Source organism: Physella acuta, unplaced genomic scaffold, assembly GCF_028476545.2.
Source record: "Physella acuta isolate Inbredline_101_S28 unplaced genomic scaffold, ASM2847654v3 ptg001122l, whole genome shotgun sequence".
Classification (NCBI taxonomy): Eukaryota; Metazoa; Mollusca; class Gastropoda; family Physidae; genus Physella; species Physella acuta.
In genome coordinates, this window is record NW_026732639.1 from 340654 (window position 1) to 359989 (window position 19336).

A 19336-nucleotide genomic window follows, 5' to 3' on the forward strand; every position below is an offset into this window, starting at 1 on the left:
TCATTGAAATAAGGATTTTGTTAACTCCATCTGAACTAAATATTACCCCTAATACTTAATGCAGGATTTAAATTTGAATGGATGGACTGCAAGAAAGTCATTAAAAAGAAATCAGTCTCAGAAAGTTTTTCCTTCAAGCTAAAGCGAAAAGCTAACATCACCTTTTTAACATTGCAGCTTTTGCAGACCTGATATAGGAAATCTTTCTAAGACAGTTCCTTTCTCTTGCACTATTCAATATCTGCCATTATCAATAATTTTAAGGACAAGCCAGTTTTTTTTATTAAAACTGTTAAATCCAGAATGCAGATTTATTTTCTGTGGATTGTTGTTCTCCAACATAGGTTGTAACATTAATGTAAACAATAGTTTTAGAACAAGCCATAGTGTTTTTAAACTACTATATCAGGATTTTTTCCAGTGTTTCGATTTGCCTCTCTGTTTTCATCTAGGCTGTAAGATGACATTACACAAACAGTGCATTGAAGAAATCACTGAAGTTTGTGGAGGCAAGCCTAAGAAAAGAGGAAGCACAGCAGTGAAGCTTATCAATGCCATTCCAAACAGAAGGATTAGTTACAACCAGCCAGGTAACCTTCAATCCACACAGTGTACTAAATGTTTATTAGATATTCCCTGTTTCTTATTACAATAGAGCAGTTACTCCCTTTGATTTGAGCAGAATCACTCGGTTGACTCAATAACTCCAGTATAGTGCTTCTTAATTTTTTAGGAGGTACTGAACCCCACCGGTTTCATATGCATATTCACAGAACTTTTCTTTATAGTTCTATCGTCCGCACTGATGAAATCTTATTGCATATCGGGTGTAAGTCTTTACCTCAGCCGAACCCTTGAGACTGAATCAAGAACCCAGGTTAAGATCCATTGCTCTAATGTGTACCTGACTGTTAAACCTGACCGTTTTGATGACCACATAATCTCTTCATATGCGGATGTAATGAAAGCAGCCCCATCCTCCACCCCAAGGACAATCACATCTGATTGAATACTCTACTGCCACCATTCTAGTCTCACATAGTGTTAGCTGACCTCTAATTGCTGCTCTCTGTAACAGTTGCTCACATTGAGCCCCCACCACGACCTGGATCAGAGATTAACACAGCAGCAACCACACAACCATATCCAAAAGAAGACAATTCAGAACTTGGTAGGTTTTTTAGTTTTAAATTTATTTTAATCTAATTTTGATTTTATAGGGCATGTTGTTCTAGTTTTTTTAAGCGATTTCCTTTTTTTCTTTTAACTTTAATGTCAGAATTAGAAAATTTGACTAAAACTAGTTATATTCTCAACAGTTGAATACCTATTTCATATTCTTCTGCTCAGTAAACCCAAAAAGACATAACAAAACTATTTGAGCTATGCATGAACTACTACTATCCTAAGGTTTTTTTCTTTTAGAATTAGAACCCACTTACTAACACTAGCTCTATCATCTACTGTTCTCATTTCTCATCATCCTTCATATGCCCCGTAACACTTTACTCCTGTAATAAGCTGTAGTATATGTTATGTCACTTTCTTCTTGCTGTATAATAATGGACTTTCAATGTAACTTGGCTGAAGTATATATGAAATGCTATTAATTGTAAGGTTATTACTAATTGAATAGATCAGAACGTTTGGCAAGGAATGACACAAGTTAGCTGCATATCAGGCTATTTCATATTGATACAAAAAACACTTCTGTTAAATAGCCATTAAATGTCTAAATCCATTAGATTTTTTTTTTTTACAAAAAAATGTTTGGTTTAAATGTTGATAGTTGACTTTGATCTTATCACTTTGCGTGTGATAAATCAAGAAGCTGAACTTGTAGACTTGGTGCTTAGAATTTATATCTACCCCTGAACCAGCTGTTTGATTTTTAAAATATCCTACAAATAAATAATGCCTTTAAATTTTTTCATCTTTAAAGCTGTTTATCACTTGGATTTAAATTGCTTAGTATTTGCTGTTAGAGATTTAATTGTAAAACGATTGATCCAAAAACCATTGTAGCTGCACTACAGGAACACCATTTTTACCTTTCTGCTTTATTTCCCGTTGTGTGTTCAGTCTTGTAGATCTTTCATTTTTCAAAATTTGACACTAGAAATGTTTTTTCTCATCTTAGATCTCTCATCAATTTTTTTTTTAATTTAAAAATACATTTTTTTTTTTGTTTGCCTTGAATGGTAATATGTTTTTAAAAAAATTTTCATTGAAGTAAATTATCACATAGTTAACCATGTCATACAAAATATTTTTAAACATCAGTTAAGCTTTTGTAAACATGGGTCTAGTTAGGTACTGTGGAGTTCTCTTGATCAGATAAAAATGATATTGTACAATTCAAAACAATAAAAAAACAATTACGAAGCAAATTATAAATAAATATCTTAAGAACAACTATTTAATTAAACAGCAGGAAAGCACTTTAGATGTAAAGCACTTATGGTAGCATTTTTAAATGTTTTGCATGCTTTATTATAATTTTTTTTTTTTATTGCTTTTGGCTTGACTTTTTTTTTATTTGCCCCCACCCCACCTCTTTCCCCCTGTAACTCTACCTTATATCTGATCATTCCATTAATCTTAATCATCACAACAATCTTTCATTCCTCCCTCCCACCTCTCCTGTGGCACCTCTCTCTGTCCTGTGACTTCTCTAGCTTCCGTCCTTTCCCTTATAGCTGGTCTTCCCGTGGGGCACTCAGTTAGCTCCTTAGTCAACCGCTATGAGCTGAGTCCTACAGGTCCGGGGCCTGGTGCAGCGCTAGCCAAGTTGGAAACTGGTGACCGTGAAAGGTAAGTTAAGAAAAGTAAGAAAATTTCAGGCTGTTTGGTTTTCTGTATTTTTAGGAAAGGGTGAGATAAAGATGGTTAACTAAGATTCAGTCAGTTTAAAAATTAAAGCCGGGTCGGATTTCAATTTCTTAAACGTTGTTTTGTGATTACTAATTTAGATGCATAATTAATTAATTGCAAGGCTATGCTGTTTAGACTTTGTTTAATATACACCTGATGAACTTTAATATGACTATTCATATGTTTACAGAAAGGGTAGCTCAGACCTTAATCGGACAGGCAGCTTAAATAATAAAGGAGAGGTAAATATACTTTTTGAAGCTCAGTTCTTGTTGAATGTTGTTAGGATAAAAGCTGGTTTAAAATATAAAAAATAAACATATTAGGTTAATGGTTAGTTAAAAATTTCATGTAGGAAACATAAAAAATGTTGCCAGTGTGACTGTGACATATGGTTATTGAAAAATAGCAAATTATTTATATTGGTAGTTTGCAGCTGCTGTTCTGTTTGATCCTAAAATGCAAATTCATGAAGAGTTGTAAACATTTTTATTCGAATCTTTGACTTGTTTTTCATTATCTATTGTTTACAGAAAGGAGACCGGCCCACTCGTAGAGCTAAAAGGTACAAAAAAATACCAGTGTTTAAAAAAAATATTCTAGAATTCCTATAATAATCTTTAACTTTTCTAATTTAAAAAAATAATGTTTTCATTTGATTTTTAATATGGTCAAGATATATATATTAAAAAAGCCTAAATTTTATAATGCAGTGATGTTGATGTGAACCCAGAGACATTTAAGGCACTTAGTCAGTCTGGTAGCTCTTCAGCATCCAGTATTTCCAACAGGTAAGCTTATAAATAATTCAGTTTTAGCTATATTGTTGTTTATCTAAATCCCTTTTATAGTTTGTAGCTTCATGTAAAGTTCCCTTTTCAGACCTTGCGATTGAAAGGGCAGATACAGTTTTTAAGTTTAAAAAGAATATTGTTCTTAAAATGCAGTGCTGGAAGAATCTTGAGATTGAATTTGTAAAATAATACTGTGACATAGTTTCAAAATATATTTATATTGCCATGTTTAAGACTATCATACACTTAGGTATTTTCTATATCAATTATTTTAGAATTGTTTTTTTTCTTCAGAATTTCAATGTTCAGAAAAAAAAGTTATTCTTTTGATTAGTTTTGACTAACATTGTTCTGTTCTAAATTTATAGAAGCATTGAAAGTCCAAGCAACAGCACAGACAGAATCAATGATGTGTCCAGGCTGGTTCATGATGATTCAGATCTGGATGTGGACACTGAGTTACCCTCCTTGAAGTCAGTTTTAGGGGAAGAAAACTTGAGGAAATTAAAACCAAAAGAGAAGAAACGTCAGGAGGTCATAAATGGTATGCTATATTTTTCAGGCTTTTGTTCTTCATCTTCTTTCCACTGTTCAATGAAGTGATAATGGATAGAAAAATACTGTTGCATTGAGTCCTGTTGACAATTTTTGACAAGATTTGCACATAATGCCAAATTAGACAATCTGGAGTTTTTTTTACTTTAAAAAAGTTTTTCTGTTCATTTAAAAATTAACTTTAATATTAGTAAGTATCTAGCTATCCTTCTAAAACACAGGTTCCCAATCTTAATACTATTAAGTAACTAGCTATTCATCTAAGATGATCCAGAGTTTTTAACCTAAGCGGTGTTGTTCCTTTAAAAGTTAATTGATACTAGCTATCCAGCTTAAATAATCCAAATGTTTAATTTAAAGTTATCCTGTTCACGTGTAAATTACCTATAATACTATTAAGTAACAGCTATCCATATAAGACAATTTAGAGCTTTTAACTTCCAGTTGTGTTGTTCATTTAATAATTAACCAATACTAGTAATTAATTAGCTATCAAATTGCCATATAAAACCCATGTGTAACTTTTGTTCTGCTTGTTAACAGAACTGTTCTACACTGAGAGGACCCACCTGAGGAATTTAAAGATCATTGACCTGTTGTTTAACCGGCCCATGCTACAAGAGCAGGGGGTCATCGCTGACCTGGCCAGAGCTCTGTTCCCCACCATGAATGAGTTAATTAGCTTACATGGTAAGTCAACAATTAACTAATGATTTTTATTTGTTTGGATTTTAAAAAATTCAGTTGTTGCAATATTGTTATTTAACTTTGGAAAAACTTACCACAGCATAGCTAACTGAAATGTTTAAAAAAAAATAGATGGAAACTCATACTGTTATTTATTATACCTTAGTCTCTTATTCATGATTAAAAGATTAGCAGAATATCTTTGTTTAATAATTTAAAAACCAAACCATCTTAAATTATATTAGTTGCATTAGTCATATCTGTTCACAGTAGGCTCACCATTAGCCTAAAACTTAATCCAGACACAAAGTGTGTGTTTTACCAGTATAATGAAATGTGTTTACATTACCATTACAGAAACAGTCACCAAAGATATGAAAGAGAGAGTAAAAATTAATCCTGTTGTTAAAGATGTCGGTGATCTTTTATTAAAACGGGTATGTTTTTATTTGACTGTAGTGTATAATGGTATATAAAATTTCAAGTTAAAGTGCATTTTTTATTTCAGAAATAAATATAATAATAAATATTTTAAATTTACAATTTATATTTTAAATCTCATAAAACATGTAAAGCTTAGTTTAATTAAACTAGAATATTGTTTTTGGTAAAGCCATTAGAAGTATCAGGTTTAGCTTTACGTAAATATTTGTTGTTTTTTCTTCTAGTTTGATGGTCAGGCTGGAGAGTGGTTTCGTAAAATTTGTGCCGAGTACTGCAGGAACCAGGCTTTCGCATTGGACTTCCTCAAAAAACAGACCAGGAAAGAACCTAAACTACAACAGTTTCTAAATGTAAGTTCTGTTTCTTGTCAGAGAGGTAGTATAAATTTTAAGATCACATGTTATTAAAATACTAAAACTGCAATTAACCACATGGTATGTCATAGTTCTGCTAAATTTCAATATTATGAATTCAATATTACGCCTACTAGATTAGAGAAATATGTCTAGACAATTCTTGGTTCAATACTTCACAAGCTGAAAAACTGACTATTGACTGGATTTTGTTAGCAATAAAGTATTTCTGTAATAATATTTTCAGGTCTGATTTGGTTTTGATTTTTAAAATTTCCATAGGATGCAGAATCTAACCCTTTGTGTAGACGTCTGCAACTGAAAGATTTAGTGCCATCCCAGATGCAGAGGTTGACAAAATATCCTCTGTTAATTGATAATTTATTAAAGTATACACAATGTAAGTAAATGTAACACATTTTTTGTGACAGAGTTATTTTACCATCTAGATAAAGAATTTAATTTAATTTAAATACCTACATGTAGCTAAAGTAATACCTGTCTGTTGCTATGATGCGACCAGTATATTGTCCAACTGCTCTTTAATTCCCTTTAAATTAAGGAAATTATTTGCACATAAAGTTGCTGACCCTCTACTAGAGCAACCCAAAGACTTTCTTTTTTCTTAAGAAGTAGTACCTGTCTGTTGCTGTGATGCGACCAGTATATTGTCCAGCTGCTCTTTAATTCCCTCATTTTTGCCAGGTACCTCTTAAATCTGGGTGAACTCCGCATTGTTCTACATTTTTAGAGAGCTGGTTTATGTTTAACGTGCCACTCCATCCAATTAGTTATTACATAGTCTAAATTTTTTGCGAGGTATCTCCTAAATCTGGGTGAACTCTGCATTGTTCTACATTTTTAGAGAGCTTTATGTTTAACCTGCCACTCCATCCAATTAGTTTCTACATAGTCTGAATTTTAAATCGTTGCAATCTACTTCCATTTTAGCTCCCAGTGAAGAATACAAAAAACTCGAGCGGGCTCTGGAAAGATGCAAGCACATATTGGCATATGTTAATCAGGCTGTGAAGGAGTGTGAAAATTTTCACAAGCTAAAAGATATACAAAAGAAACTGGACAAGCGTGCATTAGATACATCAACAGATCCTGCGCTGGCAGAACTAAAGGTTAGCTGTCATGTATAGTCAACATATTATTAGCAAAGTAAAAGCTGTGGAAAAATGTTTTGCTTCATTGAAGATTAAATCAAGTCCCTATGACAAAACCTACAAACACTATTAAGAAGTTACAAAAACTTCAGTAAACCATGCACATTTTTTGCTTGAACACTATCATGTTCATTGCATTAAAAGATAAAGAGTGCAAATAAAACATCCATAGTTTATTGTCTGTCAAATGTTCTAAAAAATAGAAAAGGTTGTTTAAATTTTGATTTTCATAACTCAATAGAAAATGGGCAAAATTTGTGAAACATTTTGTTTTGAATCGTTTTAAGAAAATAGTTATTTAAGATATGTTTGATTCTAAGATGCGGGTGAACCTCTGAGTAATTCTCTTTTTAGAGTTCTAAGGCTTGTCAAAAATAGTTACTACATTTTTTCACATATATAAAACACAAGATTTCTTGTGTAACGTTTACAGTTATTAGTGTGTAGTAAAACTTGTTGCATATTGAGAGTTTGAAATATGGAATAAGCCAAACACCCACTATCCACATACACAAAATATGCTCTACTTAACACATATGGCCTGATTTCATTCCAGAATTTGGACCTGACTAAAGGCAGGTTGATCTTTGATGGACCACTAACATGGAAGCTTCGATCTCATCGTACAGTGGACCTACATGTTTTATTGTTTGATGATATGCTGGTCTTATTACAGAAACAAGATGACAGGTCAGTAGTTGCATGCATCTTTACATTTTCTTGGGCTTGTCAATTATTTTTTCTTGGTTAGATCTTTTATTCTAGAAGAGAGGTTTGTAGCTTGTTTTTACAGCATGTGACTCTTCATGCTTAAATGCCTTTTCCAGATGGAAATGTGCACATAGAACATGTCTTAAAATAGTTTAAAAGTATCAGAACTAAAATATAACTTCTGGCAGTTCCCAAAATATACTAGCAGAAGTAAATTAAGGAAATTATTTACACATAAAGTTGCTGACCCTCACTAGAGCAACCCAAAGACTTTCTTTTTTTCTAAAGAAATAATTTATAATGCCGTTAGATTAGTTTACTGCATTGTTAAGCAATTGAAAAAACTGTGTACTTGATTAACATAAATAACCAAGCTCAGGCAAGTAAGATGTAAAAATTTGTGTCACTAGGTATGTGCTTAAGTGTCAAAGTACCAATGTCCAGTCAGCAAGAGATGAGCACAAGTACACACACAGTCCAGTACTGAGGCTACAGAACTTATTAGCAAGGAGCCTAGCAACAGGTTGGTTTTGTTCTTCTGTTCATGGGTTCTTGACTCCCTGGCTCTTTAATACAGTGGGTTAGAATAACACAGGCTTAGTGCACCTGATTACAACAGCCACTGGTATATCGAAAAGTAAATAAGTAAATTTCCCTTTCGGACTTGATGGCCTTTGGTGCAGGTGAAGTAGAGTTCACCTTGTTTTATCTCGAGTATTTATTTATGTTGTAACCTCTAGCTTCATACATTGGTTTTAAATTTTACCTATAAATTCAATTTAAGCTAAACACTAACTCTAGATACACAGAAGCACAACATCGTAAACCTATACTTAATCATTAGTAACACTGCATAAACTGATTATAATTTTAAAGCACTTAAATGAAATACTGAAGCTTTTAAAAACAGCAGTTAGTGTTTAGAAACTAGTTTTATTTGATATCCTGCTAATGTGTAACCTTTTTCTTGTAATTTCTAGATAAAAAATCATTTTTCGTTGTGAACATATCAGAAGTTAGAGCCCAGATGTATGAATTTACAGCTGCTACTTCAGACCTTAGAATTAAGTAAGTTCTACTCACTGTATTATTATTATCAGGAAAGGTTTTATCACTCATTTAAAAGATTTTTTGATTTAATTGAAATAAACCATACAAATGGTTATAAAATCCTAAACAAGTCATAAAAATATTGAATATGGAACCTGATTGGGAGATAAAAATAATGCTTTTAGAATTAAAAAATTAATTCTTGTAAAAGATTGCACCAATTTTGTTCAGAATTGTATGTTGGAGCCTTTTTGTTAAAAACAATGTCATCTCTTGTAAGAAACCCTACCCACATTCATGTGATTGATCTCTCTCAGGTGGTGTAAGTTAATCAATGACAAAGCTGAAGAGTTGAAGAAAACTGGTACCGCTGTAAGGCCTAATTTAATACAGCCAGAGCAAGGTGACAAAGCAGCTGAGAGGTAAATTGGTGTTAAATTCTATGGTTGATAAATATATATATATATTTTTGTTAGTTTTGTTCCAGTTTTCAGCTGTAAGAAATTCTTTTTGTTACCTTTGACATTTGTAATCACAAATTTAAATGTTTTTTTTTGTAGCCCTTATTTGTTAAGGATGGTGTGGTTGGGTGTTAGAGCACTCAGCATCTTACCCCTAAAATCTTAAGTTCAGATCTCTGTCCTGGCTTGAGTCTGGAGGACTTACCTCAGTCCACCCAGCTCTGATGAGTACTTGACTGATGGTAGGGGAAGTAAAGGTGGCTGGGTGTAGTGTTATCATGCCAACCCTTCATATGCCTGGGTCAAGAACATGAACTTTGTCTGACCTATGGATTGTTAGTTTCAAAAAGGGAACTTTTATATATTAAGGCTTGACATAGGTTATATATTGTCTTATGGTTTAGTTTCATCAACAGCACAAGCAGTATAAAAATACGTTTTTTGATTGTTTAAGTCAACTTCCCAAATTGTATTTAGCATGCTAACAAATATGTTTGTTTTGACAGAGAGTCAGACATAACAAGCCAAATGACAGAGGAGGACCAAGTGGATAGTCTAAGTCACCTAGAGGATCTAGTTAGCAATAATGAAGAGCTCATCCAGCCAGATGAAGTACATGTCTCTAACCCCTTGACCTCTGGACCTTTAAACTCTCCCCTAGGTAAGTGAAGCTACTCCTTTTCTCTTTCTATCCTCTCTTGAAACAAATTTGTAAAAGATAACTCCCATTTGAATGAATAGTCTCCCCTAGGTTTGTTGTGTGGTGACCCCATGTCAATAATTTCTCCTTTATTTTAGGTCATAAATGGTTGCCACATTGAGGTCTATTTATTTTTTTATTACAAAAAAAGTATTAGTACCCACCAGTGGAACTTGGTTCCCCCAAATTTAAAAAGTCTGTCCAGATTATAAAATATTTTTAAAATAAGGCTGATACTTCAACAAGCAATTTGCTTGCCCACCATAGAAATATGGGGTTACTCTTGTGTAATATTAACAGGTAAACCCTCTCCATGCACCTTGTGCTATTATTGTGCTAAAGATGACTTTCTGCACAACAAATTTTACTGAAAATAAATTTAAACTTTCATTTCCTGGACATAAGGTTAATAAACACCTTTAATGAAAAGTTTTGTACCTATGTCTTTGGAAGGATTGAAGACTAGTGTCTATTACACACACATTGACATATGTCAGTGCATTTGAGAGGGTACTAGTACTAACTGGAATTTTATTTTTTAATAATTTAATTGTATTGTATAATGATCTCACTATCAGCATATATTTCATGTGTTCTTGTAAACACTTGATCAACTATTGACTAATGATTTCCTATGGTAGATGTGGTATCTACATCAACAAATAAAAAACCCTACTTTTTTTTTTTTAACACAGACTAACATAGTAGCTGTTTTCAAACTTTCTTAGTGTTTGTTCAACAACCTGTTGGACCATATGTAGCAAGATAAAAAGATTACCCCAGATGTTCTAACCCTCTCATCATAACAATGTCATCATCAAATCTAACCAAATAAATAAAAAAAACAAAAACAAATCAATATGTATCGGAACTAATGAGCTGCTTCATTGTACTAATAGCTTAAACATTGCTATACAAGAGGGAATATTCTACAACACCCCCCCCCCACCTCCTTGCTCCCTTTTCTAAATTTATCCATCATTGGTTTATGGGTGATGATTATTATCGGCTGTATCCTATTATTTTACTATCTGCACTTTATTACTATTACACAGTAAGCTATTTTTATATGGCTGCGATTTATTTCTACACAGCACTAGTCCATTTACATAGCACTGAGTGGGAGATATCAGTACACTTATTATTTTTTTTATGAACAGTTTAGTTCAACAGACTTGCTTGAATTCATTCATCACACCACGTGTAGGGAAGACTTTTAAAAAAATGAGTGAATTCAAAGTTTTGTTTTGTGTAATGTTAACCCTGCTGTCAGCATTGGTTGCTCCAACTTTTTTTTTTTTTACTGCTACATGGGTGAGATTGGTAGGCAGTTAATAATGCACACAATTTTGGTAGGCAATGTAGAAAACATTTGGTAGGAAGTGTTCTATGTAGAAAAAAAAATAAAGTGAATATTCTTCATTGTCGGAAGTTTACTATTAGCATAAAATGTGAAATTCAGTTAAGTGGAGATTTGCCAAATTTTAAATAAAAAGTAATAGAATGTTATTCTTGTACGAGAAAACTAAATTCTCAAATAGGAACTAAAATAAAAGGAAAGCATGCAATTTTTTTTTTTTTTTACAATGCTGAATCGGGTAAGATGAAATCTACCAAAAGTTTGGAATGTTTTATTTTTTCACAACACAGTTCTACTTGAAGTAGTTTGTTGTGTGTGGTTTGTTCCTGCTCTGACTGTACTGTCTGGTTTGTTGTGTGTGTGTGTGTTTTGTCACTGACCGGCTAGCCTGTCATGTGTCACCTGTTCTATTTGACCTGTCCGACAGAACTGTTACACCAGAATGCCCAGAACATAGATTTGGCTCTCCAGGAAAGAGAGCGTCTCCTAGCTCAGGTGCTTAAACTTTCATGGAATCCTGCAATTAATCAGGTTGGTCAGAGTGGCTTCCCTTAGAAATATATATTTTAAAAAAAGTAGTTTTTAAAAAAAAAGACAAATTAACAAACCCTGATTCAGATATTTAAAATACGGCAAGCATAATCACATATGAAAATTGCTTGAGCGAAGTATCCAATTTAAATTCTAACGTGGAACTGTTCAATCCTATCCTCTGAAATGGACTCCTAGAAGCCACTTTTAACCTTGACCTTGACTAACATGCCCGCATTTTCTCTACTGAACTAATTAGAAGCCAGGTGATACAGGAGGAGGCGAGGAGGAAGAGGTAGGAAGGACAGGGGAGTTTCTGCTGGCCAGAGCCTTTGAAATCAACAATCGCTGTATCCAACTAGTAAACTCTGCCTCTCTGGTACTGGCACACCAGCAGCCTATGGATGACGAGAGCCCTCTCTCCCCCTCTAGACCACTGTGTATGTTTGTATATATTTCTTCTTAGTTATTTCCCTTTTCGTGTACTAGATATTGTTTTTTTTTTTTTTTGGTCATGGAGCTTTTTTTGGGGTCAGTCATGGGCTGTAGTGTTACGATGACCAGTTGAGCACTGATTTGGTTTCTTGTCGAGCTCACTGTGTTGAGTGTTGTCACGTGTGTCAATCATTACAAAAAACTTGTTGTCTGGTGGTGTTGTTCTTTTTATACTTGAAAAGCTGCAGCAGGCTGAAGCGTCATTGTTTGTTTGTTTAGGGCACCATTTTTTGCTTGAAAGCTTAGATGCACATTTTTCTCACTTTATCAAGGGCACAGCTTGGAACAAAAGCTGTACTTTAGATATTTATGTTATTTATTCTTTTGGTGGCATCAGGGGATAGGTAATATCAAACGTTACCTCTATACAGGTACTACAAATAAAGGGGAAGAAAATAACATTGGTATAATATTGGATCTATAGCAATAGGGCTTAATATACAGATGTCATATAAGGGTTGTAAAAATTTGGTGGAAGAAAACTACATTGATACAGTAATTGATTCATAACAATAACGTAATAACAGAACAAGGTTAACTTAATATGTATTACAACACAAAAAATGTATATTATGGCACAAGATCTATCAAACTGTCACAAAGAGATTAATTACAACTCTTATAAAAAATCTGGAAGGGATTTATTTAATTAATTAGAGCTAGTTAACATCATCCATTAGACAGTTAATTTCATCAATTGGACAGTTACATAATGGCTTAATTAATTTCATCAATACATAAATAGGTTAGTTAATTTCATCCATAGCCATAAGACACCTACATTAAAAGGTTAGCTAATTTCATCCATTAGACAATTTTTGTTCTAGTCTGGGCACTGAAATATTAGCAGCACACTTGACTTGGTACATAGAGTGCACATTAACTTTTGATGCGTGTTAGGTTTAGCTTCTAGCTCTTGGTTATGGTTAGCTGGTAACTTGGCTGTTTACATGCATGATCACTAGAGAGCCACATTGCTAATGTCATATAACTGGCCTAATGGTGTGAAGCTATCTTATCTCTGTATATGCCATTGGTATTTATTTATGCAGGTATATTCCTTCATGTATATGTAGACTCAAACTCCAAACCACCTTCTTTTACAATTCAGTAATTTCCTCTCTAGTAGGATTCAGCTATAACTATAATACGTTTTACCTGACTTTCCTTAGTTATTATATAATTTGTAAAATTTAAACCTTTTTCTCTCTGGTGTTGTTAGCATTAAACATACTCATGGAAAGTAGACTATTCCTCAAACCAATCCCATTTTTTTTGTTTTATTTTACTAAATAAGCCTACTAAGTTTTTAATAAACCCTCTCCTCCCCCCATGTGTGTAATAAAATAACACAACTTGATGCCTTGTAAACCAGACCTTCAGGTTTTATATAAGCACATGTTGACTTCCTCACCAGCACTGCATGTGTTTCACCTGTTGCATCTCATTAGTTAAACATAAATATTTTTTAAACACACATTTGAAACTTGTGCAGATGAAAAGGATGCAGAGATTTATTTTTAAACCAAGCCATTTATAAACCCAATAGTTTTAGCATTCAAATAAATTTTAAAGATTTTTTATTTTTATTTTAGAAAATTGGCTGGTTCTCAGTATGCTTTAATGGATTCAGTTGATACTGTTAACTAGGAATTTTTCTTAAGAGAACATAAATATTAGTGGGGAAGGTCTAGGCTATTTTAAGAATCAGAAAAACTTTAAAACTGCCCTTTGCTTAATGATTTATTTAAATAAACCAATGTTTATACCATTCAAAGTACACAAGCTTAACAGCTTACTAGCTTTTTTATAAAAATATTGTTAAGTCGTTAAAAAAATCCAATTGTAGTATTAGCTGCTTGTAAACTATTAAAACTTTTTGCATTAGAATGAATAAATCAAGAAACCATAAGTTATCAAAAATTACTTTTGGCTCTTGAAAATCCTTAACAGAATGCTTTATTACCATCATTAAAGTATATTAAGATAAACAACGCAGCATTTGGCTTAAAATAACAGTCAAAATCTTTAAAACTCTTTATCTCTCTATTAAAGAATCTGTGATATTATTGCATGTATTTTCTCAGCTGTTCATTTCTTTCTCTTGTTTTTTTTTTTTTTTTAAGAAATTTTTTTTTTCATTATTTGAAAAAAATTATTTTAAAATAAAGAACATTCAAATTTTCAAATCAATTTATTTTCAAAGTTACTGAGTATCATTGCACACTATCATATTAGTTCTGGGTTTATCACTACCACCCTGGTCTGTCTGTCACTACCACCCTGGTCTGTCTGTCACTACCACCCTGATCTGTCACTACCATCTTGGTCTGTCTGTCACTACCACCCTGATCTGTCACTACCACCTTGGTCTGTCTGTCACTACCACCATGGTCTGTCTGTCACTACCACCCTGATCTGTCACTAACACCCTGGTCTGTCTGTCACTACCACCTTGGTCTGTCTGTCACTACCACCTTGGTCTGTCTGTCACTACCACCCTCGTCTGTCACTAACACCCTGGTCTGTCTGTCACTACCACCTTGGTCTGTCTGTCACTACCACCCTCGTCTGTCACTACCACCCTGGTCTGTCTGTCACTACCACCCTGGTCTGTCTTTCACTACCACCTTGGTCTGTCACTACCACCCTCGTCTGTCACTACCACCTTGGTCTGTCTGTCACTACCACCTTGGTCTGTCTGTCACTACCACCTTGGTCTGTCACTAACACCCTGGTCTGTCTGTCACTACCACCTTGGTCTGTCTGTCACTACCACCTTGGTCTGTCACTACCACCTTTGTCTGTAACTACCACCCTGGTCTGTCTGTCACTACCACCTTGGTCTGTCACTAACACCCTGGTCTGTCTTTCACTACCACCTTGGTCTGTCACTACCACCCTCGTCTGTCACTACCACCTTGGTCTGTCTGTCACTACCACCTTGGTCTGTCACTAACACCCTGGTCTGTCTGTCACTACCACCTTGGCCTGTAACTACCACCCTGGTCTGTCTGTCACTACCACCTTGGTCTGTAACTACCACCCTGGTCTGTCTGTCACTACCACCCTTGTCTGTCACTACCACCTTGGTCTGTCTGTCACTACCACCTTGGTCTGTAACTAACACCCTGGTCTGTCTGTCACTACCACCCTGGTCTGTCACTACCACCTTGGTCTGTCTGTCACTACCACCCTGGTCTGTCTGTCACTACCACCTTGGTCTGTCACTACCACCCTCGTCTGTCACTACCACCTTGGTCTGTCTGTCGCTACCACCTTGGTCTGTAACTACCACCCTGGTCTGTCACTAACACCCTGGTCTGTCTGTCACTACCACCCTGGTCTGTCACTACCACCTTGGTCTGTCACTAACACCCTGGTCTGTCTGTCACTACCACCCTGGTCTGTCACTACCACCTTGGTCTGTCACTAACACCCTGGTCTGTCTGTCACTACCACCTTGGTCTGTCACTAACACCCTGGTCTGTCTGTCACTACCACCTTGGTCTGTCACTACCACCTTGGTCTGTCACTACCACCCTGGTCAGTCTGTCACTACCACCTTGGTCTGTCTGTCACTACCACCTTGGTCTGTCTGTCACTACCACCTTGGTCTGTCTGTCACTACCACCTTGGTCTGTCACTACCATCATGGTCAGTCTGTCACTACCACCTTGGTCTGTCTGTCACTACCACCTTGGTCTGTCACTACCACCTTGATCTGTCTGTCACTACCACCTTAGTCTGTCTGTCACTACCACCTTGGTCTGTAACTAACACCCTGGTCTGTCTGTCACTACCACCCTGGTCTGTCACTACCACCTTGGTCTGTCTGTCACTACCACCTTGGTCTGTCACTACCATCATGGTCAGTCTGTCACTACCACCTTGGTCTGTCTGTCACTACCACCTTGATCTGTCACTACCACCTTGACCTGTCTGTCACTACCACCATGGTCAGTCTGTCACTACCACCATGGTCAGTCTGTCACTACCACCTTGGTCTGTCTGTCACTACCTGCCCTGATCTGTCACTACCACCTTGGTCTGTCACCACCACACTGGTCTGTCTGTCACTACCACCTTAGTCTGTCTGTCACCACCACACTGGTCTGTCTGTCACTACCACATTGGTCTGTCTGTCACCACCACCTTGGTCTGTCTTTCACTACCACCCTGATCTGTCACTACCACCTTGGTCTGTCACTACCCCCTTGGTCTGTCTTTCACTACCATCTTGGTCTGTCACCACCACACTGGTCTGTCTGTCACTACCACCTTGGTCTGTCTGTCACTACCACCCTGATCTGTCACTACCACCTTGGTCTGTCACCACCACACTGGTCTGTCTGTCACTACCACACTGGTCTGTCTGTCACTACCATATTGGTCTGTCTGTCACCACCACCTTGGTCTGTCTTTCACTACCACCCTGATCTGTCACTACCACCTTGGTCTGTCACTACCCCCTTGGTCTGTCTGTCACTACCATCTTGGTCTGTCACCACCACACTGGTCTGTCTGTCACTACCACCTTGGTCTGTCTGTCACTACCACCCTGATCTGTCACCACCACACTGGTCTGTCTGTCACTACCACCCTGATCTGTCACTACCACCTTGATCTGTCTGTCACTACCACCTTGATCTGTCACTACCACCTTGATCTGTTGGTCACTACCACCTTAGTCTGTCTGTCACCACCACACTGGTCTGTCTGTCACTACCACCCTGGTCTGTCTGTCACTACCACCTTGATCTGTCACTACCACCTTGACCTGTCTGTCACTACCACCTTGGTCAGTCTGTCACTATCACCATGGTCAGTCTGTCACTACCACCTTGGTCTGTCACTACCACCATGGTCAGTCTGTCACTACCACCTTGGTCTGTCTGTCACTACCACCCTTGTCTGTCACTACCACCTTGGTCTGTCTGTCACTACCACCTTGGTCTGTAACTAACACCCTGGTCTGTCTGTCACTACCACCCTGGTCTGTCACTACCACCTTGGTCTGTCTGTCACTACCACCCTGGTCTGTCTGTCACTACCACCTTGGTCTGTCACTACCACCCTCGTCTGTCACTACCACCTTGGTCTGTCTGTCACTACCACCTTGGTCTGTAACTACCACCCTGGTCTGTCACTAACACCCTGGTCTGTCTGTCACTACCACCCTGGTCTGTCACTACCACCTTGGTCTGTCACTAACACCCTGGTCTGTCTGTCACTACCACCCTGGTCTGTCACTACCACCTTCGTCTGTCACTAACACCCTGGTCTGTCTGTCACTACCACCTTGGTCTGTCACTAACACCCTGGTCTGTCTGTCACTACCACCTTGGTCTGTCACTACCACCTTGGTCTGTCACTACCACCCTGGTCAGTCTGTCACTACCACCTTGGTCTGTCTGTCACTACCACCTTGGTCTGTCTGTCACTACCACCTTGGTCTGTCTGTCACTACCACCTTGGTCTGTCACTACCATCATGGTCAGTCTGTCACTACCACCTTGGTCTGTCTGTCACTACCACCTTGGTCTGTCACTACCACCTTGATCTGTCTGTCACTACCACCTTAGTCTGTCTGTCACCACCACACTGGTCTGTCTGTCACTACCACCTTGGTCTGTCTGTCACTACCACCTTGGTCTGTCTGTCACTACCACCTTGGTCAGTCTGTCACTACCACCTTGGTCAGTCTGTCACTACCACCATGGTCAGTCTGTCACTACCACCTTGGTCTGTCTGTCACTACCACCTTGGTCTGTCTGTCACTACCACCCTGATCTGTCACTACCACCTTGGTCTGTCACCACCACACTGGTCTGTCTGTCACTACCACCTTAGTCTGTCTGTCACCACCACACTGGTCTGTCTGTCACTACCACCTTGGTCTGTCTGTCACTACCACCATGGTCAGTCTGTCACTACCACCATGGTCAGTCTGTCACTACCACCTTGGTCTGTCTGTCACTACCACCTTGGTCTGTCTGTCACTACCACCCTGATCTGTCACTACCACCTTGGTCTGTCACCACCACACTGGTCTGTCTGTCACTACCACCTTAGTCTGTCTGTCACCACCACACTGGTCTGTCTGTCACTACCACATTGGTCTGTCTGTCACCACCACCTTGGTCTGTCTTTCACTACCACCCTGATCTGTCACTACCACCTTGGTCTGTCACTACCCCCTTGGTCTGTCTGTCACTACCATCTTGGTCTGTCACCACCACACTGGTCTGTCTGTCACTACCACCTTGGTCTGTCTGTCACTACCACCCTGATCTGTCACTACCACCTTGGTCTGTCACCACCACACTGGTCTGTCTGTCACTACCACACTGGTCTGTCTGTCACTACCATATTGGTCTGTCTGTCACCACCACCTTGGTCTGTCTTTCACTACCACCCTGATCTGTCACTACCACCTTGGTCTGTCACTACCCCCTTGGTCTGTCTGTCACTACCATCTTGGTCTGTCACCACCACACTGGTCTGTCTGTCACTACCACCTTGGTCTGTCTGTCACTACCACCCTGATCTGTCACCACCACACTGGTCTGTCTGTCACTACCACCCTGATCTGTCACTACCACCTTGATCTGTCTGTCACTACCACCTTGATCTGTCACTACCACCTTGATCTGTTGGTCACTACCACCTTAGTCTGTCTGTCACCACCACACTGGTCTGTCTGTCACTACCACCCTGGTCTGTCTGTCACTACCACCTTGATCTGTCACTACCACCTTGACCTGTCTGTCACTACCACCTTGATCTGTCTGTCACTATCACCATGGTCAGTCTGTCACTACCACCTTGGTCTGTCACTACCACCATGGTCAGTCTGTCACTACCACCTTGGTCTGTCTATCACTACCACCTTGGTCTGTCTGTCACTACCACCTTGGTCTGTCACTACCACCTTGATCTGTCTGTCACTACCACCTTAGTCTGTCTGTCACCACCACACTGGTCTGTCTGTCACTACCACCTTGGTCTGTCTGTCACTACCACCATGGTCAGTCTGTCACTACCACCATGGTTTGTCTGTCACTACCACCATGGTTTGTCTGTCACTACCACCTTGGTCTGTCTGTCACTACCACCATGGTCAGTCTGTCACTACCACCATGGTTT

The 19336-nt window shown here is 37.7% G+C and overlaps 1 protein-coding gene across 11 annotated transcripts in view; it reads left to right on the forward strand.

Moving 5' to 3' along the window:
* The window catches only part of LOC131956016 (rho guanine nucleotide exchange factor 11), a 58501-nt gene that overhangs the window by 35311 nt on the left and 3854 nt on the right, over positions 1 to 19336 (forward strand). For 9 of the 11 annotated variants that reach the window (XM_059320351.1, XM_059320355.1, XM_059320350.1 and 6 more), the window contains 19 exons: positions 453 to 590; positions 1079 to 1171; positions 2679 to 2814; positions 3065 to 3116; positions 3408 to 3439; positions 3588 to 3665; positions 4037 to 4212; positions 4767 to 4913; positions 5268 to 5347; positions 5579 to 5704; positions 5990 to 6107; positions 6659 to 6837; positions 7436 to 7569; positions 8001 to 8113; positions 8571 to 8658; positions 8958 to 9062; positions 9608 to 9762; positions 11589 to 11692; positions 11952 to 12132. In XM_059320351.1, coding sequence (XP_059176334.1) covers positions 453 to 590; positions 1079 to 1171; positions 2679 to 2814; positions 3065 to 3116; positions 3408 to 3439; positions 3588 to 3665; positions 4037 to 4212; positions 4767 to 4913; positions 5268 to 5347; positions 5579 to 5704; positions 5990 to 6107; positions 6659 to 6837; positions 7436 to 7569; positions 8001 to 8113; positions 8571 to 8658; positions 8958 to 9062; positions 9608 to 9762; positions 11589 to 11692; positions 11952 to 12132 — 2235 coding nt within the window. The remainder of the gene's footprint in view (positions 1 to 452; positions 591 to 1078; positions 1172 to 2678; positions 2815 to 3064; positions 3117 to 3407; positions 3440 to 3587; positions 3666 to 4036; positions 4213 to 4766; positions 4914 to 5267; positions 5348 to 5578; positions 5705 to 5989; positions 6108 to 6658; positions 6838 to 7435; positions 7570 to 8000; positions 8114 to 8570; positions 8659 to 8957; positions 9063 to 9607; positions 9763 to 11588; positions 11693 to 11951; positions 12133 to 19336) is intronic. The other 2 variants (XM_059320352.1, XM_059320359.1) reach the window with 2 other exon arrangements.